Source organism: Didymella exigua, assembly GCF_010094145.1.
Source record: "Didymella exigua CBS 183.55 unplaced genomic scaffold M421scaffold_7, whole genome shotgun sequence".
NCBI lineage: Eukaryota > Fungi > Ascomycota > Dothideomycetes > Pleosporales > Didymellaceae > Didymella > Didymella exigua.
The window spans coordinates 214,644-241,367 of record NW_022984781.1 but is presented as its reverse complement, the minus strand read 5'-3'; the positions used below and the strand labels follow the sequence as shown (position 1 = coordinate 241,367).

General features: G+C 52.1%; 12 protein-coding genes across 12 annotated transcripts; 5 read left to right on the top strand and 7 right to left on the bottom strand.

The window, feature by feature from the left end:
- Window positions 1–123: 123 nt before the first annotated feature.
- Window positions 124–6,079, bottom strand: M421DRAFT_99346 (uncharacterized protein; the record flags this gene model as incomplete). Its single annotated transcript, XM_033598743.1, has 4 exons — window positions 124–249; window positions 297–1,691; window positions 1,749–4,053; window positions 4,122–6,079. 4 exons carry the CDS (start codon window positions 6,077–6,079, stop codon window positions 124–126), a joined length of 5,784 nt encoding a protein of 1,927 aa, XP_033450975.1.
- Window positions 6,080–6,666: 587 nt separating this feature from the next.
- On the bottom strand, window positions 6,667–8,813 carry M421DRAFT_357437 (FAS1 domain-containing protein). The gene is made up of 3 exons (XM_033589632.1): window positions 7,962–8,813; window positions 7,447–7,907; window positions 6,667–7,398 (listed from the first exon to the last, which is right to left on the bottom strand). Exons 1-3 carry the CDS (start codon window positions 8,436–8,438, stop codon window positions 7,038–7,040), a joined length of 1,299 nt encoding a protein of 432 aa, XP_033450974.1. The 5' UTR covers window positions 8,439–8,813; the 3' UTR covers window positions 6,667–7,037.
- Window positions 8,814–9,387: 574 nt separating this feature from the next.
- On the bottom strand, window positions 9,388–11,007 carry M421DRAFT_58092 (uncharacterized protein; the record flags this gene model as incomplete). The annotated part of the gene is made up of 1 exon (XM_033595566.1): window positions 9,388–11,007. The coding sequence occupies one exon, from the start codon at window positions 11,005–11,007 to the stop codon at window positions 9,388–9,390; it is 1,620 nt and encodes a 539-aa protein (XP_033450973.1).
- Window positions 11,008–12,832: 1,825 nt separating this feature from the next.
- M421DRAFT_418209 (uncharacterized protein) lies at window positions 12,833–13,506 on the top strand. The gene has a single exon (XM_033591703.1). It carries the CDS (start codon window positions 12,857–12,859, stop codon window positions 13,094–13,096), a length of 240 nt encoding a protein of 79 aa, XP_033450972.1. The 5' UTR covers window positions 12,833–12,856; the 3' UTR covers window positions 13,097–13,506.
- A 106-nt stretch (window positions 13,507–13,612) lies between these two features.
- Window positions 13,613–14,792, top strand: M421DRAFT_418207 (uncharacterized protein). Its single transcript, XM_033591702.1, has one exon. The coding sequence runs from the start codon at window positions 13,965–13,967 to the stop codon at window positions 14,595–14,597; it is 633 nt and encodes a 210-aa protein (XP_033450971.1). The 5' UTR covers window positions 13,613–13,964; the 3' UTR covers window positions 14,598–14,792.
- A 136-nt stretch (window positions 14,793–14,928) lies between these two features.
- M421DRAFT_3027 (POZ domain-containing protein) lies at window positions 14,929–15,416 on the bottom strand (the record flags this gene model as incomplete). Its single annotated transcript, XM_033589121.1, has 3 exons — window positions 14,929–15,115; window positions 15,196–15,244; window positions 15,296–15,416. The coding sequence occupies 3 exons, from the start codon at window positions 15,414–15,416 to the stop codon at window positions 14,929–14,931; spliced, it is 357 nt and encodes a 118-aa protein (XP_033450970.1).
- A 484-nt stretch (window positions 15,417–15,900) lies between these two features.
- M421DRAFT_57816 (Arginase/deacetylase) lies at window positions 15,901–17,156 on the top strand (the record flags this gene model as incomplete). The annotated part of the gene is made up of 2 exons (XM_033595537.1): window positions 15,901–16,029; window positions 16,077–17,156. 2 exons carry the CDS (start codon window positions 15,901–15,903, stop codon window positions 17,154–17,156), a joined length of 1,209 nt encoding a protein of 402 aa, XP_033450969.1.
- Window positions 17,157–17,320: 164 nt separating this feature from the next.
- M421DRAFT_357195 (uncharacterized protein) lies at window positions 17,321–18,559 on the top strand. Its single transcript, XM_033589630.1, has one exon. It carries the CDS (start codon window positions 17,485–17,487, stop codon window positions 18,520–18,522), a length of 1,038 nt encoding a protein of 345 aa, XP_033450968.1. The 5' UTR covers window positions 17,321–17,484; the 3' UTR covers window positions 18,523–18,559.
- A 37-nt stretch (window positions 18,560–18,596) lies between these two features.
- On the bottom strand, window positions 18,597–20,344 carry M421DRAFT_57477 (MFS transporter; the record flags this gene model as incomplete). Its single annotated transcript, XM_033595501.1, has 3 exons — window positions 18,597–19,260; window positions 19,307–19,681; window positions 19,734–20,344. The coding sequence occupies 3 exons, from the start codon at window positions 20,342–20,344 to the stop codon at window positions 18,597–18,599; spliced, it is 1,650 nt and encodes a 549-aa protein (XP_033450967.1).
- A 1,055-nt stretch (window positions 20,345–21,399) lies between these two features.
- Window positions 21,400–23,094, bottom strand: M421DRAFT_58078 (putative maltose permease; the record flags this gene model as incomplete). Its single annotated transcript, XM_033595564.1, has 5 exons — window positions 21,400–21,745; window positions 21,792–21,971; window positions 22,018–22,317; window positions 22,373–22,904; window positions 22,962–23,094. 5 exons carry the CDS (start codon window positions 23,092–23,094, stop codon window positions 21,400–21,402), a joined length of 1,491 nt encoding a protein of 496 aa, XP_033450966.1.
- Window positions 23,095–23,540: 446 nt separating this feature from the next.
- On the bottom strand, window positions 23,541–24,198 carry M421DRAFT_418199 (uncharacterized protein; the record flags this gene model as incomplete). Its single annotated transcript, XM_033591701.1, has 2 exons — window positions 23,808–24,198; window positions 23,541–23,759 (listed from the first exon to the last, which is right to left on the bottom strand). A coding segment is annotated over exon 1 (165 nt), but the record flags the coding sequence as incomplete, so codon positions are not given.
- Window positions 24,199–25,767: 1,569 nt separating this feature from the next.
- M421DRAFT_357088 (uncharacterized protein) lies at window positions 25,768–26,519 on the top strand. Its single transcript, XM_033589629.1, has one exon. The coding sequence runs from the start codon at window positions 26,040–26,042 to the stop codon at window positions 26,454–26,456; it is 417 nt and encodes a 138-aa protein (XP_033450964.1). The 5' UTR covers window positions 25,768–26,039; the 3' UTR covers window positions 26,457–26,519.
- Window positions 26,520–26,724: the final 205 nt, after the last annotated feature.

Below are 26,724 nucleotides of genomic sequence, written 5' to 3'. Positions count from 1 at the left end.
TTTGTCGATCCACAGTCCAAAGCTACGCTCCACAGATCATTCGTGCTCCCCTTTCCTTCAGACGATAGTGAGTGTTGACTACGAATCTCAACAATCTGAGCCCAACGTTTCGGTGCTGTGTACTTATCCCTCCATCCCCCTCGCGCGAGTGACTCCAGCGACCGCCTGGTGGCCCTGGCCGCCAACCTGGGCGCCACATTCTGGGCAGCGAGCAAGTTGCATGGGCATGCCGCACTCACCAATAGCGAACTATAGAGGTCAGCATATCGTCTTAGATACTCCTTGGAATTATTTACTGGGTGCCCATTTTCACAGTTGTACCAGTGTCCACTATGGCTGGCGATGCCGCCGCGGCCACTTACCATGGCACGCTTGATAGCCTCGATCTCCTCCTTGGTGACCTCGGCGTAGAAGTCTCGGCCGAGCAGCTGAAGGGATCGCTCGATACCTTCCTTAAGCTGGTCGCGACCCTGGAAGGCACTCTCGCACAACATCTCTGCTTCCTTGAGGAGGGCTTTGGCAGACTCGCGGTACTGGGCGGCCTTTGTAGTAACTGATGCACTTGACGCTGCAAGTAGGCGGGCAATATGAGCGTAGTACAGCGTGGTCTCGACTGCAAGCTTCGGTGCGTTGGCATTCTTGCAGAGCTTGATGAGCTGTTCACAGTCATCCAGGAAAGAACCACTTCGGTCGATTGGCGATCCACTCGGAAAGTCAATGGATCGAGATTTGAAACTTCGAAGGACTTCAAATTTGTCGTTCAGGATCAGCTGACGCACTTTGAGGTGATAGAGGCGACCTCCCAGCGTGATACGCTGGTCACGATCCGGCTTCTTGACTGGGTTGGTCGAGTCGAGACTCATGTCTGCCATCGTGTCGCTAAGGTCACTATACTTGCTAGTGACGTGCATTATGGCCTCGTAGAGCTTGTGAGATGGCTTATGGCGTTCGTCCATCTTCTGCAGGAAGTTGCGCGCACTCGTTTCGAGCTTGCTGGGCTTGACGTATCGGTCCGAGATCGTCTTTGCGACGTCTTGCGCAGACACCTTGAGCAGCTTTGGACGTGTATCTTCCAAGCTCTGCTCAATTCTCTGCAGCTGACTTGTAAGGTCCTGAAGCTCTTGCTGTCCACTTACGACGAAGCGTTTCGACATCTCATCGATGACTGCTCGGTTTACAAGTCTGTTGTAGCGCTGCGTGACGTACTGGCGAACAGGCTCTCGGCATGTCGGGCACTGAGGTATCGAGGGGGTCAACTGCTCGTTTTCTTTTAGGCCGGAGTAGGAACCTGATTTCGAATCGATATCGTACACGTCCTTCATCTCCATGATGCCATCAAGTGTCTCCACGGTGAAGAAGTGCCGGCCTTTGCAACCCAGAACGACGATAGGAGTGTCATTCAAGTCGATATCCCTGTAGGGTAACATAGTGACGAGATCCGGCTGCTCTTCTGCTCGCATACCGCACTGTTGGCAAATGTCGGTTGGACAGTCTTCGCCACAAAGTCCTGGACACTGATGTCCGCAGTCAAGCAACTTCGTGCACCGCATATCGCATGGCAGCCTGTTGCAAGATGCAGAGCATGGCATAGTACAACCGCCTTGGTGCTCACAAGACCAAACACATTGCTCGACACATGGTGCGCAGGACTCAAAACACTTTCGTTTGCAGCCAGAATGCTTGCATCGAACCTGTACGTGTCAGCGTTGAGATCTAATTTATTTCTTGTTAAAAGAAGGTGGACTCACCTCGCAAGGCTGCTGACACAGACCGCAGTCGCTTCCCCCATGGCAAGTCCGCCCACAGTTGTGGTTGCAGGTTCCGTGCTTCCGGCCACAGGTTTTAGTGCATTTGATATGTTCGACGTGACTCTGACCCACGAGATCCACTTGAACACAGCGACCGCAACTTCCTGGGCATGCATGACCGCACGGTAACACCTCTGAACAGGAGTACGGACACTTGAACTTCTCATGTTCGACATCAATTGAGCATTTGAGCTCGACAGCATGGTTGCATCCCGGCACTTCCTTGTGCACAAGCACATCACAGCGGATGCTGTCTCGATTGAGAGTCTGGTAGCACGGGACTTGGTCTTTGCTATGACCACATGGTAGTTGCACCTTGTCAATCGTGACCACACACGCGCCACAGTCTTCACCACATGTGACCTTCTGACAAGGATGCTCACACGGAGAGTGTCGTTTCTGACACGGCATCTCGCAATGCCAAGCAGCGTGCATGGCTTCTGAGTGACACCTTGCTTGGCAGCTGTGACCACAGTCGAGTCGGTCGGTGCATGCTTCTCGGCATCCGCCCTCAGGGCTGGCAGTAGCAAAGTCGTCCGGTTCGTGAACTTCGATGATTGTGTCGACGTGGCGCGGGCAGCATAGTGCAAGAGCTTGTCCGACCGAATCTTTGGCTCTAAGTATGCTAATAACCTTCTGCCACATGCCGACACTGCTGTATGTGTCGACGTTTCCGATCAGATACATGCCGTGCTGAGCTCGGCTGAGCAGAACATTGATGCGGTTGGAAGTCTTCAGAAAGCCGACGTTCCTCTCTTTGTTGCTGCGAACAAGGGAGACGATGATAATCTTAGCCTCCTCGCCCTGGAAGTTATCGACAGTCGCAACCTTGAGAAGCTCGCTCAACTGCTTCTTCTCCAATGGCTTGTGCCTATGGCCCCGAGTAATCGCAGGTGGATGTGGTATCGTGTCAGGACTAGTGGTACCAAAGCCATCCTTCTCCAAAGCCTCCTGGTCGCGCTCGTTCAGGATAACCTCGAAGTCGTTACGAAGAGCAGTGCGCAGCTTCTGAAGCTGTCCAGTGTATGGCGTGAGTACCGCAATCTCACTTTTGCCGTAAACGCCTTGTCGAATGATATGGCGAACGAGGGCATGCACCATGCCGATTTCCCACTCGTTCGACCTTGACTTGTTATGGTGTATCAGGCTCTCTTTCTGGTCCTCCAAGTGGTCGTGGTTGAGCCAATAAACGTTCCTGCGTACACCGACCACATCCGGTAAAGTAACGATCGAATGATGGTCGACTAACTTTGGATAGATTGTCTCGCGAACCAGTGTAGAGATATCAGGTCGCATACGCCGCTGAACTTCCAGTTGTGCTACAGGCATAAGAGGTCTTCCACGCTCACCGATCGACAAGCGCTCAAACTGGCTCCTGTCGAGGGAATACAATTCACCCTGCTTGCTCTCAAGAGAGAGATCCTGGAAGTTATTGATGGTTGGACGCAGTTGCTCATGGTCACCGATCTGGATGCAGTGCTCGACAGTCGGGAGCAACACAGTAAGCATGTGAGGCTCCATGACTTCCCCGGCCTCTTCGCAAATGACAACCTTCGAGCTGACGTGTTTCAGCACAGATATCCTCTTAGCCAGTCCAGACGTTGTCACACCGATCACGTCTGCACCAGACAGAACTCGTCGGTCTGCCTCGTCGTGGACCTTGCTCAGGGTCGTATAACACTCATCGGCATCATCGACAGTCCTAGAGAGATCTGCTAGCGCATCGACTCGGATTTCAGACAGCCAGCGTTCCAGTAGAACGCAGCGCTCAGCCACTTTCAAGGCTTGCACTCCTAGATTTGCCTTACGGAGGACGCTAGGGATGTCTGTAGCCGCGACTTCGAGCTCGGCGCCTGCAACTGACTTTGCAGGTTTCCATATATCGAAGGGATGTCGTCCTGCAACAGTGAATCCATCTCCATCAGTCTTCTGGAACTGGGTGTAGATCTGAGGATATTTCCGGGAGATGTGATGACTCAGGCCTTTCCAGTCCGCGTTCTTACTCGATGCGTGGAGTCGACCAATGATCTTATTGACTTCCTTTTCGTGTTCTTCGAGATTTTTGTACATCATCGCTGACTGGTATGCCTCAGCCTTTGTCTTACCTTCTGACTTTGTGATGTCACGAAGGTTACAATCAGCCAGGAGTTCCGATTTGCTCTGACCGCCAACGCGAATGATCTTTGTGATGCCGACCTTGACGAGATGCTCGAGAAACTGATCAAGAGCGTGATTGGTGTAACATCTACTCGTCTGTCAGTCGAATGCCATCAGTTTCTTGAAGAGTCGACCCGAGGCCGTTGTGAGACTTACACCACGATAATTGGGCCCAGGCTAGCTTTTCTCTTGACTGCCAGGAGTATCCTCATCACCTGCAGGCCAATGTATGATTTGCCGGTGCCAGGTGGACCTTGAATGAAAGCAAACTCGCGTGTCAGAGCAGCGACCAGCGCTCTGCATTGTCCATCGTCGAGTGCGGTCTTGGACGCAATTTCTGCGATCAAGGCAGTATCTGAGCAAGATGCGGTCGCCGAGATGTTGAAAGTGCTGTCTGAAACCTTTGCCTCTGCCCTCAAAATGGATGCTAGAGGGAATTTGAAGCTGGCCTCTCTTGCGTACACCGGTGGGGGAATGTCTTGAAAGATCTTTTGATGCGATGGGCCATCGTGCTGATCTGGGAGAAGCCATCGAGAGAATCTCAATCGACTCAAGCGCTGCATTTCTTGCAAGTTCTCAAGGACCGGCACGAAAGTTGCTGGCAGGACATTGGGAAACTCCAGAATGACACCGTGGACGTTGTCGCAACTTGCACTAATCAGCGTCTCAAGCGCAGAATGACTCTGCGTGGCCAATTTTGCGGTGATTGTGGCCATGAAATCTCTGTCTGCCAGACCGAACTTCTGGGCAGGATTTGTGCTCTTCTGAGTGACTGTGAAGAAGAGATGCTGCACAACGGATCCTTGGACGAAGATGTAAGAGAGAAGCGAGCCCTCTTCCAGTCTCCTGGAATCTTCCCACCAAGTGCGACGCTGCTCGGCCGACCGGTGGTGTGCGCCAGAAGGCTGGGGAAACGATATTTTTGCCTGAAGACCGCGACGAACCTCGAAACTGACGTAACTGATGCACGCATTAGGGTAGTGGTAGGCTCGCATATCTCCAAGGTGGGCTTTTGGTTTGGATAATGTAGCAGGATCATGAGTTGCTGCATGCAGGAGACCGGAGAGGGCTTTCTTCAGTTCCCCAAACACATCGTGGCGATAGAGACGGAAATTTGTATCGATGTGCCTCTCTACCTTGTTTGTTAGAAAGTGCGGCTGATCTGGATCGGTAGAGGGTAGAAAGTCCTTTGCATCGCTCATCAGCTCATCGCGAGTTGGAAACATGGTGATTTCGGAGATGTCCAGCTTATCATTATCGTGTCGGTCAGCCGGGATCACGATATCTCGTGGATACATGGACGCCGTGAAAGTGCGCGGTACGTCTTCTGTCAAGCCTTTGTCTGCGATCAGACCCTTCGCACGATCGATGAGTGCCCGGGTATCTGCAAGGCGTCGCTTGACTATGGTGGTCGTCACCGAAGGCTGGCTCGCGGGTACGGTCTCTGCCGCACACTCCATAGTAATGATAAACTTGTCCAGGTCATCATGTAGCCTCACTCGCCGGTTGCGGTACAGTAACTCGTACAAGGCCATAGCGAGCCAAGTGATTGTCTGTTCAAATGCCTTTTGGGAGACTGAAGCGCCATCAGTGTGATTCTGAACAGTCACCATCGTTTCGCAAAGATGCTGGAAGAATCCGATAGCTCGTGTGCCGTTGCCTCCGCCGATGAAACTGTAGATTCCGCTGACATATTCATCTACAGCAAGACAGTCGACCAGAGAAGGGTGTGTAATAACCTCGAGGAAGTTCTTCGATACTTCGACAAAGCCGGCCATATCGGTAGACTTAGCTCGTCGTTCGAGCAGCGCCTTGACATGTGCACGACCGTTACACCTGTCTTCGTCCTTGTCGAGGTCGCGAGGCAGCTGCTGCTTCCAATCACGATCGTCTTCTTCAAGAATGTCTATGGCACCTTGCCAGACACGCTCCATGGTGTAGATGTCAGATGGTGTGTACGACTGACCGAGATACCGCTTCCAGCTACCGTACTGAGTGCGTGCTTGCTTTTGTTCTTCGGTCTCCTCAAATCTCACGCGTCGCTGAGCGCCATTGTTGGCAGCACCAACTTCATGGGAGAAGCGGCAATTCGTGAGCTTGCAGTCACCATTCATGAAGTCGTGGCAAACGCCTGTTGCGTGGCCGCGCCGATCTCGAAAACCGTGGCTTTGACCGTGGCCTCTGCTGTTTCTTCGGACAGCGCCACCGCCTCGTCGACTCATGGAGGATGCTGTTTGGGTATCTTCACGTAGATATCAGTAGGTGGTTTTGTATGAACGACGATAGGCAAATATTGAGAGTTATGGAATTGTTCAAACTCTAGTCTCGTCGTTGGAACCGAAATGGAAGAGGAAGGAGGCGGAAGAGCGGCAGTGGAAAAGTGTTCGACAGGTTGTGCGGCACTGGTGAAGTGAAGACACCGTCCTAAGTAGACGGTGATAGCAGACGCGCACAAACAAATCTTGCGCTACCAGGTGACGCGTGCTAACGACTTTCACTTTCATCGTTCTGTCGCTGCAAAGACGCGTGTTTGCTTAGCCGCAGGTCTCAGCCTCGCATAGTCGTGTGCCGTCAAGAAGTTCTTTGAGGCCCATTTCTACATAGAGCGCCTGTTCATGACTCTCTGCCATCTTCCGCAAAGGTGCGCTCGATGGCAAAGCTGGAACTGCGTGACGTATTGTTCGTCCTGGTGACGAAGAGGCACAGACGTATCAGAGCAGGATCTGCATCCATAAAGCTGGGGCTCTAAAAGCCTGTAGCAGCGTCATGGTACTCAGCCTTGGATCTGAAAGTTAGCTGATGTGTGGACAAAGCTGATGTGAGCCCATCTCCTGCCTGCCAGATGTGAGGAGAGTGCCGAAACGACCACGATGAATGGAATGATGTAATTCAAACTAATCAGAGGCAGTAACGACACTGAACGATGGATGCAATAGAGTAAGAACACTAATGGCACACCATTCATTGGAGACGTGACCTCCACCCAGAATTATCCCTCCTCCTGCCAGACCTTTACCTGCGTCCCTATCATATATCCCCCGATATCACGCCTGCATCTACCCAGAAGCGCATCTAGATGAGCATCGCCACAGCACCGACCGCACCAGCAAGCGCGGCACCCTTTCGAGCCAACAACGCACCAGCGGCACCCGTGAACTCAGCAACCGGTGCAGACGTGCTCCTTGTGGCTGTGGTCACACCGGAAGCAGCAGAAGAAGTACTGACTACAACAGTGGATGGAGCAGCAAGAGCAGCAACGGTCTTGAGTAACTCGGGAGTGGTCGAGTAAGTTATCACGTCACCGAAGAAAGCAAGCGAGGCACTTGAAAGAGGGAGGCGAGAGACTGCAGATGCGCCAGCGAAGCCGACACGCGAAGCTGCTGGGGCAGAAGGCTGGAGGGAAGCGCGGTCGAACTCTCCGGGTGCGAGGACACTGAGGATCAGGTGAGCAACTGTGGTCATAGTGATGAGTATGACTTACTTGTCAATAACGTGTGCGATACCACTGTAGAGGATTGTGTTAGGGAAGACGATCTTTGCGTTATTGACGTATGCCGAACCATCAGGCAGGACCGTGAATGTGATGTTGGCACCCTGAAGGGACGGCACGGTGATATTGCCCAGAGAAGGCGAGAATATTACGTTGTTGGGTATAATGTGGTAAGCGAGGACATCTTGGAGTGTCTTCACGTCTGCAGACTCGAGTTCAGAGCCGATGTTAGTGAATGCATCGTTGGTAGGTACGAAGATGGTGTAGTCTGAAAGGTTGAGAGATACGAAGTCTGCTCCGGTCAATCCGAAGTCGATGTTCAAGTTGGCTTGTTCCAGCGCGGCGTTCAGGGCTGTGTAGCCTGCTCGGTAGGTGAACAGCTGTAGTGGAGCACCGAATGAGAGCACTGTGTCGATCTTATGGATTGTGATGCCTTCACCGAGCTTGATGTCCTATCTCTGTTGTCAGCGACTTGAAGAATGCTTATGAGAGTAGGAACCACATGCAGCTTGAGTAACAGTTGAAATAGTCTGCTCGCCGGAGAAAACACACACATCGTTCCCGTTCTTGACGAGACCATTGTATGCACCGCCAGTGAAGTTGGAGAAAGGCTGGCGATCATTGATGTACGAAATGTCGAGTAATGTCTGGGCGAATATGGGAACGTTGGTGATGACATTTGATGGGAAGACTCCCTTGAAGACGTGATTCGCGAGGAGCGCTCCAATGGCAATACTATCGTTCTTGAATTCGATGGTCTCACCTTCAGGAATGTTTCGTGGCACGTTAGCAAAAGCTTGGTTTGTTGGTGCGAAAATCGTGATGTTCGAAGATGCTGCAAGAGTGTCCGCAAGGCCGTCAATGAGGCCAACAAGCTCAAGCAGTGTGCTAAGATCAGACTGAGACTTGAGGAACGCAGCAATGTGGCTCTGGGCTAGGCAAGAGCCGGCCATAAAGATGGAAGACCAAAGTGACGGACGCATTTTGAAGCTGGAGTACTCGAAGGCGCAGCAGCGAAAGCGAGAATGGCTGTTACTGGAAGGTAGGATGACGGAGTGTTTGTTGCGAGGCTGTAGTGAGATGCTATAGATGAGGATGGTTGTTATGGCCTTTATACATGAACTCAACTCAAGCTCGTCGAATTTTCGCCGGTGAAGGATACGGTGCTGACCATTATGACGACTACACAAGAGGCATTAGTAGTGTTCGATTCCAGGATCTTAGCAGAGCCGAACGATCTGGTCTTTAGGCCACCGACACTTGTTGTCAATCGATGCGTCGTGAAGTCTGAAACCTAGTGTTGCCGAGAAACTGCACAGCCTTGCCTAGAGGTGCTACCGCGGTAGTCCAATCGTCGCGAGGCATTAGTGAGTAGAATATCAGCATAACAGATGATTGAGAAGGCCAAATACAGTTGGGTGTATTGGGATGCCCGACGGTCCATTGGCCTGTGCGTTACGTAGGCAGGCCAGTCATGTAGGGCCTCGTTGGAAGCGAGACGGTCAAAATTCACCGTACCCACCAGAATTGTAAGCCTGGCAATGACCGCCTTCCTAATCGAGCACCCCGAAGTCAATGTTGTCGCCGCAAGGTTTGCGTTCACGAGCATATACCTGCATGTATCTGCATGCGTATTCGCCGGTGGGTCATGAGCAAGAATAGCGAAACCTGATCAAGGAACTTGGTTACAAATTCGCATGCGCGACGATGGTTGAGTTGTGAGTGTGGTGTCGAGAGAGGGCGTTTGGACTCTCCGCTTGTCGGACTTGACAGCCTTACCAATCCTTGTCGAAGGATGCTGACATCCATCATCAGGCACGGAAGTGGAGACGGTGAAATGTTGCCGAACCCCTGTTCGCGATATTCACGATTTAGAACCGACCATGTCCCCGAGTTTAGAGTCACACCGGTGTACTATTGATCTGCGCAGCTTTAATTCATTGTCACGTCTCCTGCGATGGTCGCCTCGTATCGCTGCAAGATCGCGATGTAATCGTTGTACCACCGTCCCAACCATGACGTCGCATTGAACAAGACGGTGGTGTAGCAACTCATTGTAGGGTCCAGAACCTTCATTTCCGTTGTCAGGCGCTGCAGCTTTGCATCACACTCCTCAATACGACATTCACTTCTTGCCAGATACCGTCCATACGTGCTTGCTGGATCAGTCGAGACGATCAGCAGATTGACCAGCACAAAAAGAGAATAAAGTACGGATGGAGCGAAGCAGAACGTCGGAAGGCTGAACAACAGAGCGGGGTCCATATCTGCGACTGTGTCGATCGCGGCGTGGCAATGCTGGGCGAGGGTCTTGAGGGCATCCTGCAGAGGGACGATGACTGAAACAGGCTTCGGGTAGTCTTTGGCTACGATGCGATGTGGCAGAAACGGCGCTGTGAAGGATGCCATATTCGTCGGCGTGTGGAGGACAACTTCGTGAAGGTGGATCATCGCTACATGATACCACACTTTGAGCGTTTGTGACGATGTAAAACTGGTCGGTATTTGAGTTGCCCAGGCATCGATTTTGGCTTTCAGATGGGCGATGGTGGCGTGAGTGTTGTAGTCATTGCCCTCAATGAATATTGCTGACTGGCAAAGACACATCAGACTGGAAACCTCATCAATCAACCGCATGATGCGCACAATCTGGCAGAGGAGTATATCCGCTAAGTCTCCTCTGATCTCCATTTCCAAGAGGCATTCATCATGATGGGCATTCCATGGAACAGCAATCGGCCGGCGCAGACTGGTAGACGATGTTGAGAGTGCAACGAAACAAGCAAGCCATGTGCGCCGTGCCTCGAGTGAGTTGGGATCCTCATGTATGTCGAAATATGCCACAGGTGAGGGTACCAGGCCAGGACCAGCAATACCAAGGTCGATCGCCATGTCTGTGGCTAGTTGAATGAGCTGGTAGCAACTGCCCTGTTGGCCTTTCCGCGATGTCTTGCTCCAGAAGGCAGCTACTAGCAGCGCTTGCACCAACTCGATGGATCTTTGTCCGCGACCGATGATTTCGTTTCCAACGATGTACATCGTTTCTTTGACGAGCTCATCGTGTAATTCTGATTCAGTACCTTGCGTTTGCTGGGTAACAGTGTAGACAAGCACCGAGAGAAGCAAGACGGGAGATTTGGCGCGAAGGTCATCCAAGCTCATGGAAAGACGAACGACAGGCCATACAGCTCCTGCATGGCTGGCGAAGTGCCGGAGCAGGTCCTGTTGTTTGCTCGGTGGGATACGGTAGTCCAAGAACGACAAGAGGGCATCTTCATAGTGCTCATGTGAGCTTGCGGGGGATCGGCCGGGTGTAATACTTTTGCTTTGCTCTTGTAAGGCGATCTGGAGTTCTTGGATCTGCGCTTCAAGCTCTTGGATTTTGTCGCGTTGGAGTCGAGGTGCTGCAGGAACGCAGTGCAGGCTGTTTCGGCTGCACCGTTCGCATTTACCTCCAAGCGCCGTGCTAACATCGCACTTTATCTTGAGCCGGTGGCATTCCTCACAAGCACGGGCGCGCTTTCTTGTACTTTCTTTTCGTTCGAGAGACATAGGTATTGAATTTGGTCGTTCAGATTATTCTGCTTTGAGATTATGGTCTTGAGTGACACAGACATCTAGAGACTCTGGTGGTGACCATGGCCAAGCAGCAGGGTCGAGGCGCAGCAGCACCGGCAGTGGCACCTGCCTGAAGTGAGTGATAATAGACCTTTTGGGCGGAGAGCCGAGTCTTGACTCTTCGAGGTAGGGAGTAATCAACCCCACCATAACGCTCTCATCATTCGTCGTTTATCTGAATTCTGCACTCCGTCTGCTCTCACCTGCCTTCAAATTTGCCCCCCAGAAGACGCTGTAGCCTGCATTGTTCGAAGTTGCCCGGGTCCTGTGTGATGATCTCCAAGTACGGTATGACGTCAAGATCGAGGCGCCCTTTTGTAGACTACAACGAAGTCCTAATGCCCAGACGCACCGCCTGTTCCGCCCCGTATAACTAAAAACTAGAAATGTGATCTAGGGCAGTTCGAAACGTCTTTACTTGGCAGGCAAATCTGCATGCTCAGGCCCCCCATCGCAACGTTGTCGCCGGCGGAATATAGACTAGTCAATTTCTCCGTGTAGGTGAATGCAACATCACAATGCGTGGATGCTTCGAAAAATGTTCTAATAATTTGACGAACAAGAGTGCCACTGTGCAGTCAGTAGATATTGTTGCACGTTAGCATTTGGAAACATGTTAAAGTTATTGGAGACTTGAAAAAGCGGTGAGCTACATCTTGATCACGCTGTTGTGAGGACGTGCAAGTCAGGCCAAATGCTGACAAGCAACCTCTCGCCAAGTCAGAAGAGGGATCGGACGTGATGGGCAGTCTACGGGTCCGATAAGTTGTTCTCCCAGCCGGTGTACGGCTCTGTCACCTGTGCGTGTACCAGTTCAGCATACGGATCAGATATCGCTGTGTCTGAACCCCTAGCACATTATTAGCCTCTTAGGTAATGAAAGGGCCTCGAGAGCGGCCGCCAGGTAGATACATTCTCTTGTTCGGTCGCATCGCGTTCGACCATTTGAGTTGCCAATGCAGGTGCCGATGGTCTACCGTGATTGACGACATGTATCTAGGACATCTCGATAGAGGCGTGGTAGAATCCTCTCCAGCTGTATGGATGTGTTGGGGCCTGAGGCTTCGGGGGGTATCAGTTTATCAAAGTCGAACACAGACGCAGCCTCAACCTCAGCCTGCCATTAATTGGCTTCGAAACGCAGCCTCGGCCCTCGGTGGTGGTGTCTTAAGTGTGCAGCTCATTGACAGCCTCGTGTACTGCACAACCCGGCGGAGTCTGATGGCTTACCAGCGAAGATCACAGAAGCTGACGATTACCTGCACGGCTGACTTCCATATACCGGTGAAGTGATCACGGAAGAATTAAGACATCAGAAGTCTCAGAGCTATATTGCACGTCAGCTCGAATCTCCAAACACCGTCCCTGGCCCCAGCTACCATCTCTTCCTCCCGGAACTTGATTAACAATCCACCCATCGCCCCGACCGAAGATGACGATAGCACAAGGGGTGCTGCAAGAAATGCTGCGTAATGAATACAGCTCCTCTTCCCGACAGAATGCAAGAGCCTTCTGGGCCACTGGCTTCTCGGTGTTTATATGCTCTAACGGCTTGATATATATGGCGCTCCCTACTTATCTAGGATACTAGGGATTCAGAGATTCAAAGCAACATATGAAGGGGCTGGAAATACAGATAATAAACCTCGATATCAAACTCCGAGACCGCGACAAACTAACCGACTTCGTCAACGATACAGCAGAGAAGTTCACGTTGATCGCTGCGACAGCAGGCCATGACGAGCTAAAAATAATAGCCGTTCATTTTGGACTCGATGAGCAAATGATTGAAGTCAAGAGAACCTTGAAGACATGTGCTGACCCTGAGGCCTTCAGAACCCTGTTCAACAGGCCCGTTGACAGCGCAAAGATTATCGTGGATTACAACAACGGAGACTCGATGAGCATGCCGGACGTGGTTGTGATTGGAAGTACTGCAGCGGCAGTCGAAGTCGCAACAAACAGAGTAGGCGCCACTGGCCGACAACTGAGAACAAAGTGCGTAGTGGCAGGAGTTTTCTGAGCTCTTTGTTAATCCAGAGTTGACTGACCGAACCTCAGGTCCAAGGCGTAGCACTGGACCTGCTAACTAAATGTCGCTATCATGATATACTTCCACTCGTCCTCCTCCTGTGATAACGTATGCTTCTATTGTCGATCCGGTGTTTTTTTTCGGTCGAAGAGTGGACAAGGCTCTGCGGAGGTGATTTGTTGTGCACTCGCTTGCAGTTTCATTTTCGGATCATCTCAGTCCACTGGAAATAGTCACAGCCTGGTCCTCTGACAACCTCTTCGAACCTTCGCTCGCAGCTTCAGACTGCGGCACAGTTTGGTGTAGCGAAGTGAGTGTTCGAAGGTTGCATATTATGCAGCTTCGTTGTTGAGGACATGGGTGCGCTAAAAAGGGTTGTGTTATTTTTAGATGCATCAGCATGGGTGAAGGACGCCAAGTATGCCGTCAGCCCCAGCTCTTAGTCACATGATCTGCACCAACGTACCGTTCAGACACTTTTGGCACCGACTCTACAGCTTTTAGCCCCTGGTTGTGGTGTTTGGCCTGTGGGACTGGCATAGTTCAACCGTCTTTTGGAGGATTGAAATGTCCTGTCGTTGGCGAGGCACCTGAAAGCCCAAGAAAAATCGTGCCATGGCACTGCAAGCCTCGAGGCTCTGTCTCGGAGATTCATTGTGAGCCCTGAGTACCAACCCTTGCTCATTGCTGAGGCTTGAAGCAGCATGTGCACCGTGGAATTACAAAGGTATGGTTCCAGCTGAGTATAAGAGATGAACCATTAGTCGCTCAGAGAACACTATCAAATCATCAGCTTCAAATCAAATATCAGTCTTCTAGCCTCGTTATCACTAAAGGCTCAGCCCTCATATGTATCTTTATGTCTCATCAAAGATCTATCTCGGAAGCAGACTTCCACAAGCAGCGCCGGTCTTTGCTGCGGAAGAAGACCAGAGCGGGATGGGGAGTAGGTCTCTCAAGCGCCATGACTGCAAGTGGGCTGTACTATATGGCAGTACCTGCGGGTGTCGCCGCCTATGGTTACAAGAACTCTGGCGATACACTAGAGGATCTAGAACAGATTATGGCAGCGCGCGGCATCAAGCCACGTAGTCGAGATAGGCTTGCCAGCTTCCTGATCGGGACCACGGAGAAGCTCGCGATCTCTGCTGTGACCCTGGGACAGAGCGAAGCCGCTTGCCTGGACGGATACTTCGGGTTGAAAAACAACATTGATAATCTCGCCCATCTTAATACGGAAGTCTTGAGCCACGACGGCCTAAAAGGTGCCAATCTGCTGGTTAACATGCCAGTGGATTTCGTGCAGCATACGGTACACTATGAGTCCAGCAGTCATGACGTCTCCGACAACTTGGCGATGGCGGCTGCTGCGGGAGTCACGGAGTATGGCTTGAACAAGATGGGTGATGCTGGATCAAATGCGCGATGCAAAGTCGAGACGGGCCAAAGCCAGCATGCCATGTGGCAGGGAATGGGCGTGCGAAGATTTTGACTATGGGCCACGGTGACCTTTGGCTGTATCTATCTGAAGTTCGTACAGCGGTTCTGAAGTAGTTCTTGCATAGCTTCTTATTACTTTAAAATGTTAGCAGTCTTGTTTGGGGAAGCTTTCCTATTGACGCTGCATACCCTACCGTGCAAATGCACATTCTTTCCACAAGCGTCTAGCTTGGTTCGGAAATCCTGGGCTCCTGTCATTCCTGAAGTCTGAGCAAGAATGGGCAGGCTGACGACGCACGTAGTCGGTGCGTGACCTCCGCCCGACTCGAGCGGTGATTGATGTGAGATGGGATAGACCGTGGTCGGACGTTGAGAATCTTTGCTCAGACTGTGATTTGTGAGCTTCGATCGATGGTCATGGAAGAGCATATCATACCATCCAAGTAATCCGCGGCGATCAGCAGCTCCAGGCACAGCTCTGGTGGGATGTCCATATCAGAGACATCTTTGCTGTCTGCATACTTCTGATTGTAGTATAGGTACTCGCACACTTTCTCGAGTACAACACCGCTGTGAATCGTCAGGTACATGCATTCGACGGTCGAGTGCAGGTTCGCGTATCGGCGTGGGCAAAAGTAAGGGTGGCGTACTTGATCGTGGGGAAGTCCATACGGTTTCGTGTTGTCTCCTGAAAACCAGCTGAAAGCGTGTCAGCCTCTTATGAACAGCTTTGGAGTCCAAGCAACTTACACTCAGGGTTCAAGGCTCTCTTGATCGTGCCTGCGATGCACGCCGCCGATCGAAGGAGCTTAAACTCATAGCCGTCGTTCGACACAAGAGTGACGTACTCGCTGATCCTCTCGGCACTCATGGCAGTAACACTCGTGATTGCGAGCCAATACAAGCTCTATGTGTGGGATCTGCTCGTTGGTGGGTTTGATATTGCGCAAAAGAGAGAAGGGGTTCTTCGACCCTTATGCGAGCACGAAAACGAAAGCGCGCCATCACGTGTATACTAATTACGTCATGTCATTGGCCATAGCGAGCACCCGTCGGGCCATCGACCAGTTCAAACTTGAAACACTTCCTCACATAGGCACGATCTTGATTGAAGTTTTACTCTACGCATTTCGATTCGTGGTGTGGAATTCCCAACGCAAGAGATGGCATGGACCTGCCGCTTTGGGGCAGGAGTTGCCCCGCCGCACCCCGCGGGCACGAGAGTCAGACTTGACGTCGGAGCTTGCACGCGATAGCGAGGTTGGAGACGCGTTTGACGCCATTATGATATTCCTCAAATACCGGACCTTTTTGCGCAGCCGAGGGTAGCTTCTCGACAATTGATGAAAAGCAAAATGAGGTGGAACAAGGCTTCTTTGCTGGCATTGCCAGCCATTGCATCAGCACATGGCGCCCATCATCACCACCAGGAGGTCTTCTCGCAAGATCATCTCGATGAGCTTGAGCAGAAATGGGGGACTGACGTGAGTTCTTTCCTGTCTCGACATGAATAGCAGTTGACAAATACAAGTGGGGTTTCAGTGGCATCTCAACCTACGCCCATCTGCCTCACACACGCTGCTTGACCAACCCAGAGGCAGCATACGACATTGCCATCCTCGGTGCGCCGTTCGATACCGCGGTCTCCTATCGACCAGGAGCTCGATTTGGCCCCCGGGCAATTCGCTCTGGCTCAGCTCGCCAGACTTCCTTCCGCGGCTATAACGCACGAGCAGGCCTCAACCCGTTCACATCCTGGGCGAGCATTGTCGACTGCGGAGATATACCTATTACGCCTTTCGACAATGCTCTTGCTTTACGGCAGATGAGTGAGGCATACCTCGAGCTTGCAGGGAGAGGACCTACCCAGAGGAGCATCCAGAGCGGTGTTAAGTACCTCAGCAAGCCTAAAGTAATCACCTTAGGGGGCGACCACAGCGTTGCACTTCCTGCGCTGAGGGCTTTGAACAAGGCTTATGGCCACCCGATCACAGTTGTGCACTTCGATGCCCACTTGGACACATGGCATCCAGCCAAGTACCCTTCAGCTTGGATTGATTCTGAGGACCCAACTACACAGTCCTTCCTGAACCACGGCAGCATGTTCTGGCTTGCTTCGATTGAGGGTCTCGTTGCCAATGGCTCGAGTGTGCACGCCGGGCTCAGGACAAGGCTGTCTGGTGATGATGAGGCGGACTACGAAGAAGACACACAGCAGGGTTGGATGCGTATCTCGACCGATGACATTGATGACGTTGGAACCAAAGGCATCGTCGAATCCATCATGGAAAGGGTCGGTACTGAGACACCGGTCTACCTGAGCATCGACATTGATGTTATTGACCCCGGTCTGGCTCCTGCAACAGGTACACCAGAGCCCGGGGGTTGGTCGACCAGGGAGCTGATTAGGATCCTGCGAGGAATCGAGGGCTTGAACGTCGTTGGTGCAGACATTGTCGAGGTCAGCCCGGCGTATGATAGCTCCGCGGAGATCACCAGCATTGCCGCTGCGCAGATTGTTTACGAAGTACTGACAAGTATTGTGCGCAAGGGATTGACAGAGCAAGCCAGGATTGAAAGTGTAAAGAGCAGCGATAAGGACGAGTTGTGAAGTGTCGCGAACGGGTGATAGTGGTTGGTCATCTGGTGCAGAGGCGACTTCACAGCATGCATGCGGCGCTACTAAGCCAGGGAGGCACTTCCCTCATATAATGAACCTTTGTAGGCGCGTTTACATGTAGAATGTACGCCACGACGGATATACGAATAAACGAAGTCATGCGCAAACCGAATCACTTCCTTTTGCCAAGCGAAATTAGACCGACGTCATGACTGGCGCATCAATGGCAATAGGCCTCCGTAATAGGCCGGAAGACACCCGACTTGTACAATCGCAACTTGACTTCAACGATCACACATTGACCAAATAAACCGGAGCCATGGAGCACTACGCACCCCATCCTAGCTCTCAATTCGAAGGGTTCTACTCGAAATTCGACCTCGAAAGCGGTGCCCATATCGCACTCATCATATGCTCCGTACCTCAGGCCAAAACACGCCCACATATGGTGTCCTTCACATACTACCCCAAAAACGGGCATCCGATATTTCAGCGCGAAGAATTCGTCGAAACAATCGAACGCACTGTGACGGACCCCAAAACGCAGGCCTTCGAGCTCCGCGTTCCAGGAATGGGCTACATGGCCTGCCACGCCAACGGCACCACATCCTACCGACTCAACGCCCCAGAATGGTCCCTAGAAGCAGACAGTACCTCAATCACGCAGTGGCGAACAGACAAAAGCACACCCGAAGGCTGGATAATCCATCTTCCGCTGCCAATGCACTGGCACGTGCATAGCACCTGCTCCCCCTGCACGTTCAAGCTGGATCTCCCACCGCTTGGCGATGCGCATCCAGAATTTGATCGTAAGGGCAGAGGTTACATACACCAGGAAAAGAATTGGGCAAACAGTTTCCCGGACGCACATATGTGGGTGCAGGCCTTCAACCAGGAATCAATGACAGGTGTATGTCTCGCAGGTGGGAAGATCATGGGGCAGACGGCGTATCTTCTCGGGTACCGCAGTGACGATCTCTTTCTCGACTTCATCCCGCCATTCTCCGTCTCATACCTTAATATGCCATTCCTCAGTCCCTTCATGAGCGTGGATATCGACTGGGAGAGCAGAACGTTCTCCATCTCGGTGAGCGATTATGTGCATAAGTTAGAGTTGAAGGCGCAGGCGCCCAAGGAGCCGGGCTGGTTTGGGCTTGCAAGTCCGTTTCCGGATGGTCATAGACCAAACTTTTGTCGTGAGAGCTTCATTGCGACCATCGATGTTAGGGTATATGAGAGTGAGGGATGGATGCCGTGGCATGGGTGGAGGCAGATAAAGCAGGAGAAGTTTGCGAATGCGAGTTTGGAATTCGCGGGAGGTTACTACCCGGAAAGAGGAGAGTCAAAAAAAGAGTAGATACTGGCTATTGTGAGCTTTGTGAAGAAGGCTACTCCTGCAAGTGCCATACCATAGACAACCCAAGGAGTGTATTACGCGCCTCCACCTCCATGCATAAGCTTCTTGCCCTTTACATTCTTCTGCTCTTGTCCCAGACTGACCAGGAACGCCAAACAGCTCGTCGCAATAGCCAGTATGAACGCCGTCACAATCGCATTGTTGTACCCATGCAATACACCCGGCAACTGATCCAGGGGAACAAACTGCCTCAAGTTCGTCGCGCCGACCTGCGCCACAACCTGAGGATCGAAACTCGAATACTTCGGTACTTCCTTCGCGAGCGTGTTGACAAAGATATTCTGCGCAATACTAATACTCAATGCGCCACCGAGGCTATTGAAGAATAGCACGCAAGCGTTCGCCGTCGGCATGTCTTTCACACTGCTCACCACTTGCACAGCAATAAATGGGATCTGAACACCCGCGCCTGCCCCAATACCTGCGAGGATCTGGTATCCAATCCAGTGGCTGTTCGGCGAGGCGACCTTCAGTGTATAGAGCATGCCGGCGCCGATGGCGAAGACGCCCGAGCCGAACCACATGAAGGGCGCGTACCAGCCGACGACGGTTATTAGGGCGCCGACGACGATAGATGATACGGTTATACTGACAAGGTAGGCGATGGTGCGAATCCCAGATTCTTCGGCGGTTGTGCCCTTGATGGCTTGGAAGTAGAAGGGGAGGTAGAAAATGTGTCTGTGGCTGTTAGATGCTGCAATGGAAGAGGGTTGGAATGGCCTACGTATACAGCGCCATGGAGAGCAGAGCAGAGAAGACACAGCTTACTAAGATAGTCCGCTGTTTGAAGACCCGCACGGGGATAGTTGCTTTGTCGCCTTGGTAAAATTGTATCGCGATGAAGACTATGATGATGAGTCCGAAGCCAAGTAACGTTCCCCATACCCTCGACTTGCTCCATGGATATGTGAAGCCACCCCACTGCAAGGCAAGCAGCAGGCTTACAATTGCACAGATCAAGAACACAGCTCCAGCCATGTCGATGTGCTTGAGCCGCTCTTTGACAGGAAGATGGCTATACTCCCTCTCCGGGTTCTTGAAGAAGAAAAATACAACTACCAGCGACAGACCACCGAAAGGGAGGTTGATCCAGAAACACCTGTCTGCTTGTAAGCCAATTGACTAAGTTTGAACGGTTTGCAGCTACTTACCACCGCCAGGACAGCCTGTCTGTGAATGCACCACCCAGGATCGGTCCAACGACACTAGCAATGCCGAACATCGACGATAGGGCAGCAATATAGATAGCGCGTTTCCGCAGTGGTACTGAGAACCCGATGATAGTCATACCGCCCGAGTACAGCGCCGCGGCCCCAGCCCCAGCAATCGCGCGCCCGACGATGAACATTGGGGAGCTCGTTGCGGCAGCGCATATCACGCTGCCAACTTCGAAGATGATAAGGGCGATGAGATAGGTGTATTTGACGTCGAAGTATGTGTACACTTTTCCGAATGAGGGTTGCAGCGATGTGGTGGTGAGCAAGTAAGATGATCCGTACCAGCCGACATCTTCGAGGGAGTTAAATACGGAAGTGATCTTTGGGATAGCGGTGGCGATGATGGTATTGTCCAGGGCGATGACGAAGGTCGTGAGGCAAAGACCGAATGAGAGGGTCCAGAGTTTCAGACCTGAAAGGTACTTGGATTCGTCTTCCGGCTCATCGTCTTCTGTTGGCGCGCTTGTGATGTCTGTAGTTGCTGCGTCTTTCTCTTGTGCCTCATTCAGGGAAGTATTTTTCGCAGCTTTAGAGTCTCCAGGCATGCCATTGCTGTTTCTCGTCTCGCCAGCAAGCTCTTTTTCCTGAAGACCCTTGAGGTGACTTGCTCTATCGTCTTCGCTATTCTTCCCTTGTGTAACATGCACCTTCTCATCCGCAGTCCCGACAATTTCCTTCTCGTTCAACGCATCCTCCTTTCGAGCATTGCTGTCGTCTGTGGAGGCCCGCATGGTGCCACGAAGTGGAACGTTGTACCGGTACCTACCGGAAGTTGCCGCCGGCCCGCAGCCCCTGTGGATCTGACAGGTCCAGAAAAGCAACGCTCGAAGCGTAACAATTCTTCTCTGTCCAATTGCAACAATGTCGCAATTTTCGGGACTTTCCTCCTCTCTACGTCTTCGCTGGTGAGTTGTCTGGAGATCAAAGAATTGCGAGGGACGTGGCTGTTTGTATCTATTCATCCACCCGCCGCAGGTGGCCCCTCTCACCTCAACCGGCACACACCAAGACCGTATACAGTACGATGGTCCGTCAGCCAGCCCATATGCGATTCGCAAATGTATGTCGAGCCGAGCTGCAAGTTGCAAGCGAAGCGGAAGCTTGATTTGCCGGAGACGAAGAGCCAATGAGCCTCGGCTGATCTTACACCAGACGGCAGCCCCTACCGTCTGGACTTGCTCCGGGAAATGGTGGTTTCTCGACCGTTGGTGATCGGCCTGCCAAGCGGCCAATTCACTGCATATCAGATGGAGGCTGCTGACCGTGGAGCGTCACATCTAACCGGTCCAACTTTTCCTTTTACAGCGGATGGAACCCTTTTTGTATATTTCCAGGTGCCTTAGCACATTTCGAACACGATAACGTTAGTCCATCTCGTCGAAAGACTACGCTTATCCAAATGCATCACGGTGGCGGCTCGGTGAGTCGCCCCTAGCGCCCGCAAATAGTCTAAGAGAAACCGAAAGCGAGGCACGTGCTCTTCCATTTGACCATACGACCTTGTTTATTCGTTCAGGAGGACTCCTAGCTCCACTTCGATAGATATTTCTTCAGCTGGTCCAGCTTTCTCGGATGAACAAAGTGCCAAAGCCTTCGTACATCAGATCTGATACCCCTTGAACTGCCGTGTCTTCACGTTCCTCTCGAACATGATATCAAGCTCCTCATACGTGCGCCCCTTCATCTCGGGCACTCGCAAAAACCACCAGATCAGACATGGTATCGAGAGACCACCGAAGAAGAAACCAAGCTTGCCGCCTAAGTTTGCCTCATCTGGATTGATGAGGTACGGAATCGCAACAGTCATGATGATGCCAACCAGCGCTTGCACTGCCGTGGCCACTGCGATGGTCTTCGAGCGCACGCGTGTAGCGCTGACTTCGCAGAAGATCGCAAATGCAACAGGACCGACGCTCCAGTTATAAACAGAGTTCCAAACCAAGAGCCTACCGATGTCAGCAATCAGGATCGAGGACGTGTATTTAGACTCACATTGTGGACTTGGCCCATACGGCGCCTTGCGTTGGTACACAGTCCAGGATACCGACCAAAAACATGATGACAGTAAGCACAGTAAGACCAGCGCCGAACAGCACGCGCCTCCCGAATCTCTGCATCAGATACCATGAGAGTAGAACGCTCACCCAGCCGACGGCCATAAACCCAAGACCCCTATTGGCATCAGTATGTAGACTCATGTGGAGTTGGTGGCACTTACATGTTGAACGCCTGATCTGTGTCTAATCCAGCAAGGCTGAAGAAGTACGTCCCGTAATTGATAAGATATACTCCACACAGCACTTGTGTAGTGTACACTCCGATTGCAATTTCCGTCCGGCGCCAATTGACCTTGCGAAACACGTCGTAGTAGGTGCTTCCAGCCTCCATGTCCCTCTCCAGCATGTCTGTTTCCACGATCTGCGCCAGACTTGCTTTGACGTTGACTTTTGCGCTTGACAACCTTCTCAGCGCTTCTTCTGCGTCTTCGAGCCTGCCTTGTCTCACAAGCCACCACGGGCTGGAGTCTGTCAGTACTTCAAAACCCATCGCAGCCAGATTGAGAGTTTGCGTACCTTTCAGGTGCAAACCACATACCAGGAAAGATTACCAAGCACCAGAACCACTGTAGGGAGAAAGGAATCGAGTATGCCCAGTGACTGGTAATATGCTGCGTCGCAGCACAAACCCCATTCCCAAGCAACTGGCCCGTAACAAAGCACAAATTCACATAACTCGTGCTCACGCTGCGCATCGCCAGAGGACTAACCTCGGACGCATACGCTGGTGCGATAACCACGAACGCACCCAACACAAGACCTGCGAGCAGTTCGCCAGCTAATAGCACCGGCAGCGAACGCGCGAAAAATTGGATGAACACCAACCCTGTGACAGCGAATACACACACGTTGAATGTCCTCTTACGCCCGTACCACTCCATAGGATAACCTGCAGCCAGCGCGCCAACAACCTGTCCGATTGGATTGCCCATGCCGAGACCAGTCTGCCACGCAGCGGAGATAATGTAGCCATCTTCGAAGGCGTATCCAAACTGTTTCTGGAAGGCAGGCATGGCGTATAGATTTCCGAGGAGTTGCGGGTCAAATGCTGGTATGCGTTAGAATGCTTGCTACGTAGACGGGTTATGAGAGTCAGATGAAGTACCGAGCATGATCACCCCCAGACTGAAATACATCGACCACCCGATCGCCTTAGGGTACAACTTCACAGCTTCCCAGAACGTGAGCGCATGCTCGGCTTCAATGGCTTCACGGACTTCTTCTGCCGGAATCGACATTTTCCTGACCTCGATGGGCGCGTCTCCATTCTTTCCAATGGTAGCCATGGTGGAATAATCGCTGTGTGACGAAGCTGAAGCCTCGAGAAGAGCCGCACGCAAAGCTTGGGGAGCTTGGTGCGCGCTCGGCATATTATATATGCACGACTGCCTGTAAGGGCGTGATCGCCGTTATCGTTGTCAGGCGCACGGGGTACCCCTCACCCCATGTCACAGATAGCGGTGCGGGGCTGGCGTAACGGTAAATGTGCAGACCAGTGCGGACCTGGAAGTGTACCCGGATAACGAGTCCTGAAGGATTTAAACTTATATCGCTATCTGCGACTGTGCCGATGGATGAGGCTGTAGCGAAGATTGCTGCGGTGAGGGTGTTGGTGGCTTCGGGAGCTCTTGGACCGAGGTGTTGAGATGAAAGGGGCTAGAGGCAGCGCTATAACAGAGTATGCGAGGTTGATGTAAACTACTTTGAGCGCGACGATAAACAAGAACTAAGCTGTGCTGAAAGCAATGCGGAGACCTCCATACCCAACGCCGCGATCGCTAAAAATGCCTGAGGATTACAACCACTCCTGAAATTATACATTGAGCAGCTCAGGGCCTGCTTCCTCCATGCTCCCGTAATCCATGATCTCTGGTATTCGAGCACCATTTTAAGCCGTTTCTCACTGCTTTCGATTAGCGGATGATCACTTATTGATGCAGTGCCGAAGTACCTTCTTGCAGCCTGAACATCTGGTCTCCACCTTGACCGTAGCCATGATGATCCCCTCGTGCCCCCTTCCGCACTTCTGCTGGATCATTTGTCCCTTGGGACAGAACTTCTGGATGATGCATTCGGTATGACCGCACTTGTGGGAATAGGCGTGATAGTAGCACATCGTGGATACGTTGCGGCGAAATGAATGTGACTGACAATTCGACATGCAAGGGAACGAAAGCGAGACGATGTTGTTACTGGTGCAGATCGTTTTGTTGTTCAGTCACTATCTTGGCGGATAGACGCGAAGTAGTGACTTGTGAGTGTGGAGTGTGACAAAGTCAGGTGCCTGATGTGAGAATGAATGTGTTTGAGATGAGAAAAGATTGAAAGGAACTGAGTGAGATACTGGACGGGGAGCTTATTGATGGTGTAGTCACTTGAGAGTGTTATTTATACCTCTACGTTAGCTGTCAGTCGTACCGTAATGGCTGTGCGTTGCCTGAGTATGGACTGTTTGTTTGACTTGCATCCTGTAAAGCAAATTAGCCCAAACCGGGGCCGAGTGTGCGCAACTAGGGTTTTGGACAATCCACCAAGGCAACTGCTGGGTGCAACAATCGGGAGCCGGGTCGCAAACTGTGACCGAATGAGGCTGACGCGATGGTTACGCAGTATGCGTGTCAGAAAGAGAGACTATCAGCGACGAGAGGACTTCAGGCTTTGCTATTGGAAGTGGCCGTCTGCTAGACATGTGAAATCATTTTCAAGATTGTACACGCTGTGTCGAATCCTAATATAGCAAGTATTGACCATCGACGTGCTGGTGTTAACAATAAGGACCGTGCCGTTTGGGCTGGTCGAGTAGCACGACTGCCTGCTCACTCGGGTACCTGCGCCTTGAAATCCTCACGTGAATGATGGTGGTACTAGCCTTGCCAAGTCGTGAGTCGAGCAAGCTTTGGTAGCGGTTTGCTGCCTCTGCTGGGTCGTGTTCGTCGTGGATGTGCTGACACTTCCGTTGCTGGGACTGTCTTAGCGTCGGCACACTGCAGTAAAGGCACACAAATACCATCCTTGAGTAAATTGAATAGAATCTCGAGCGGAGTAAATTGTTTTGAATACCCGTGCCAGGCCTTCCCAATATAGCAAGGCAGAAATTGTATAGAAGTGGCCGGCTATGCTCGTCATGCGCTACCTCATGCGCTCACCTACCTGCTATCGAGAGTTAGATATTGACTCAGACATGCGAATTTTGCGATGACGCTATGGACATAGCGGCCAACCTCTCTTCGGATTGCTCGGTCATTTGATAGGTCTGCTGCCAGGACTTCGCTGGTCAGTGGTCAGTCGTCGGTATGACCTAGGCGCAGACTGACAGCTCGGCAGCTACCGGAGGCTCAAGTGGCTGTATGTGCTCTGCATCGAGACTTGTACGGTGGCGATGGCATGCCCAGTAGATCTCAAGGAGGCTGGGTTGGCGACGAACGGGATTGATCGAGTTCCCACTATGGCGTTGGCCAGCGTTTTCGTAAGTACTGGCCAATCACAACACACCCTCACCGCCATTCAGGCGCAACGAGGACTTGCAGATGACGAAACAACAGCTGAAGATTGTCAGTGTGAACGATCATCTTCTGATTCGGCCTTGAATGACGGGAGGGCAGGTACGAACAAGTGCAAACGAATTGGTTTGCTCCTTGATGTCACCGCCGCGCCCAGTGAGATTTGGCAGGTGCGGAGCTCCACTTTGTTGCGAAATCCAGGGTCTTAGGACTTTCGTTATGGCCAAGATCTGTCGTCTGAGTCCGAATCATCGTCAGCTGGGTTCCCAGTGGCCCGCCGTAGCGTTGGAGAGGGTTGAGCCTTGAGATGGCGACAGCTGCGACGTGTGCTGGCCGCCTGTGGCTGATAGTGGTGTCCGTCGAGCATCAAAGGACAGTGCTGAAGACGTTGGAAGGCGACACTCCATGATGCCATACTGCGATGTGCTGGCAGCCGTTTGCCATGATGTGAGGCGTGCTTGTTAGTGAGGCACACAGCCCTGCAAACACACGTTGGCGAGATGCTGGGGCGAAGCGACGACATCCCGCAGACGTCGTTCATCCCGGTGATGGCGATTCGACAGCTCTTGTCGTCCGTGCCAGCTGTCAAGATGCGAACTATAATCGGCATGGAGAAGATGCAGGAGAGTCGAGACAGGTGCAGTTAGCGGAGGATTTGGACAACGCATCGCTCGCCTCTCTGCATGTTGACGCAGAGCTGCACCTGCATACCCACAAGGCCGGTATCAATTTGCGGGCTAATACTAGCAGCGACATCCACCGTGTCCGCCTCGCCGTTTACTCGCTCTCCTACAGTCGTTGTCGTGGTGGTTGTCGCAGACACACCTACCGTTCGCTCCTTCGAACTCAAGTGGAAGCCACCCCGCACCTCTCGGTCCCTCACGCGAATCTGGAGTGTGTGCGGCCCGTCAATATCGACTCGGACCGCCCAAGACAATCGCATTGACCTCCGCTACACCGCCTGCGAGAGCTGTCGCAGCTTTAACAACGTCGCGTCACCTCGCGCGCGGGGAATCGGAGCTGGAGAAGAGTCGCGATGCGCTGTTCGCCGCCTTTATCTGATTTTCCAGCCACCCTGCATCCCCTTTCTCCTTGCCTGACGAAGTTCCTGCGTCGCCTCATCCAACCGACGCTGTAATTGGTCCACTTCTAATCCCAGTCATCGAATGAGAGAAGGGCTGTGGTCCTAAGCAACGATACCGTCTCGACTTGTCCATTTAAAGGTATCTAGATATATGCAGGCTGTGCCACGCCATGTGGACGGTTGGGCTCTCCAGAGTGCATTGCTGACAGCACTGCAGACGTATACCCAACATATTCTGACGTTCCTTCATCCATCTTGTACAATATCTCTGCCATTTCTCGCCA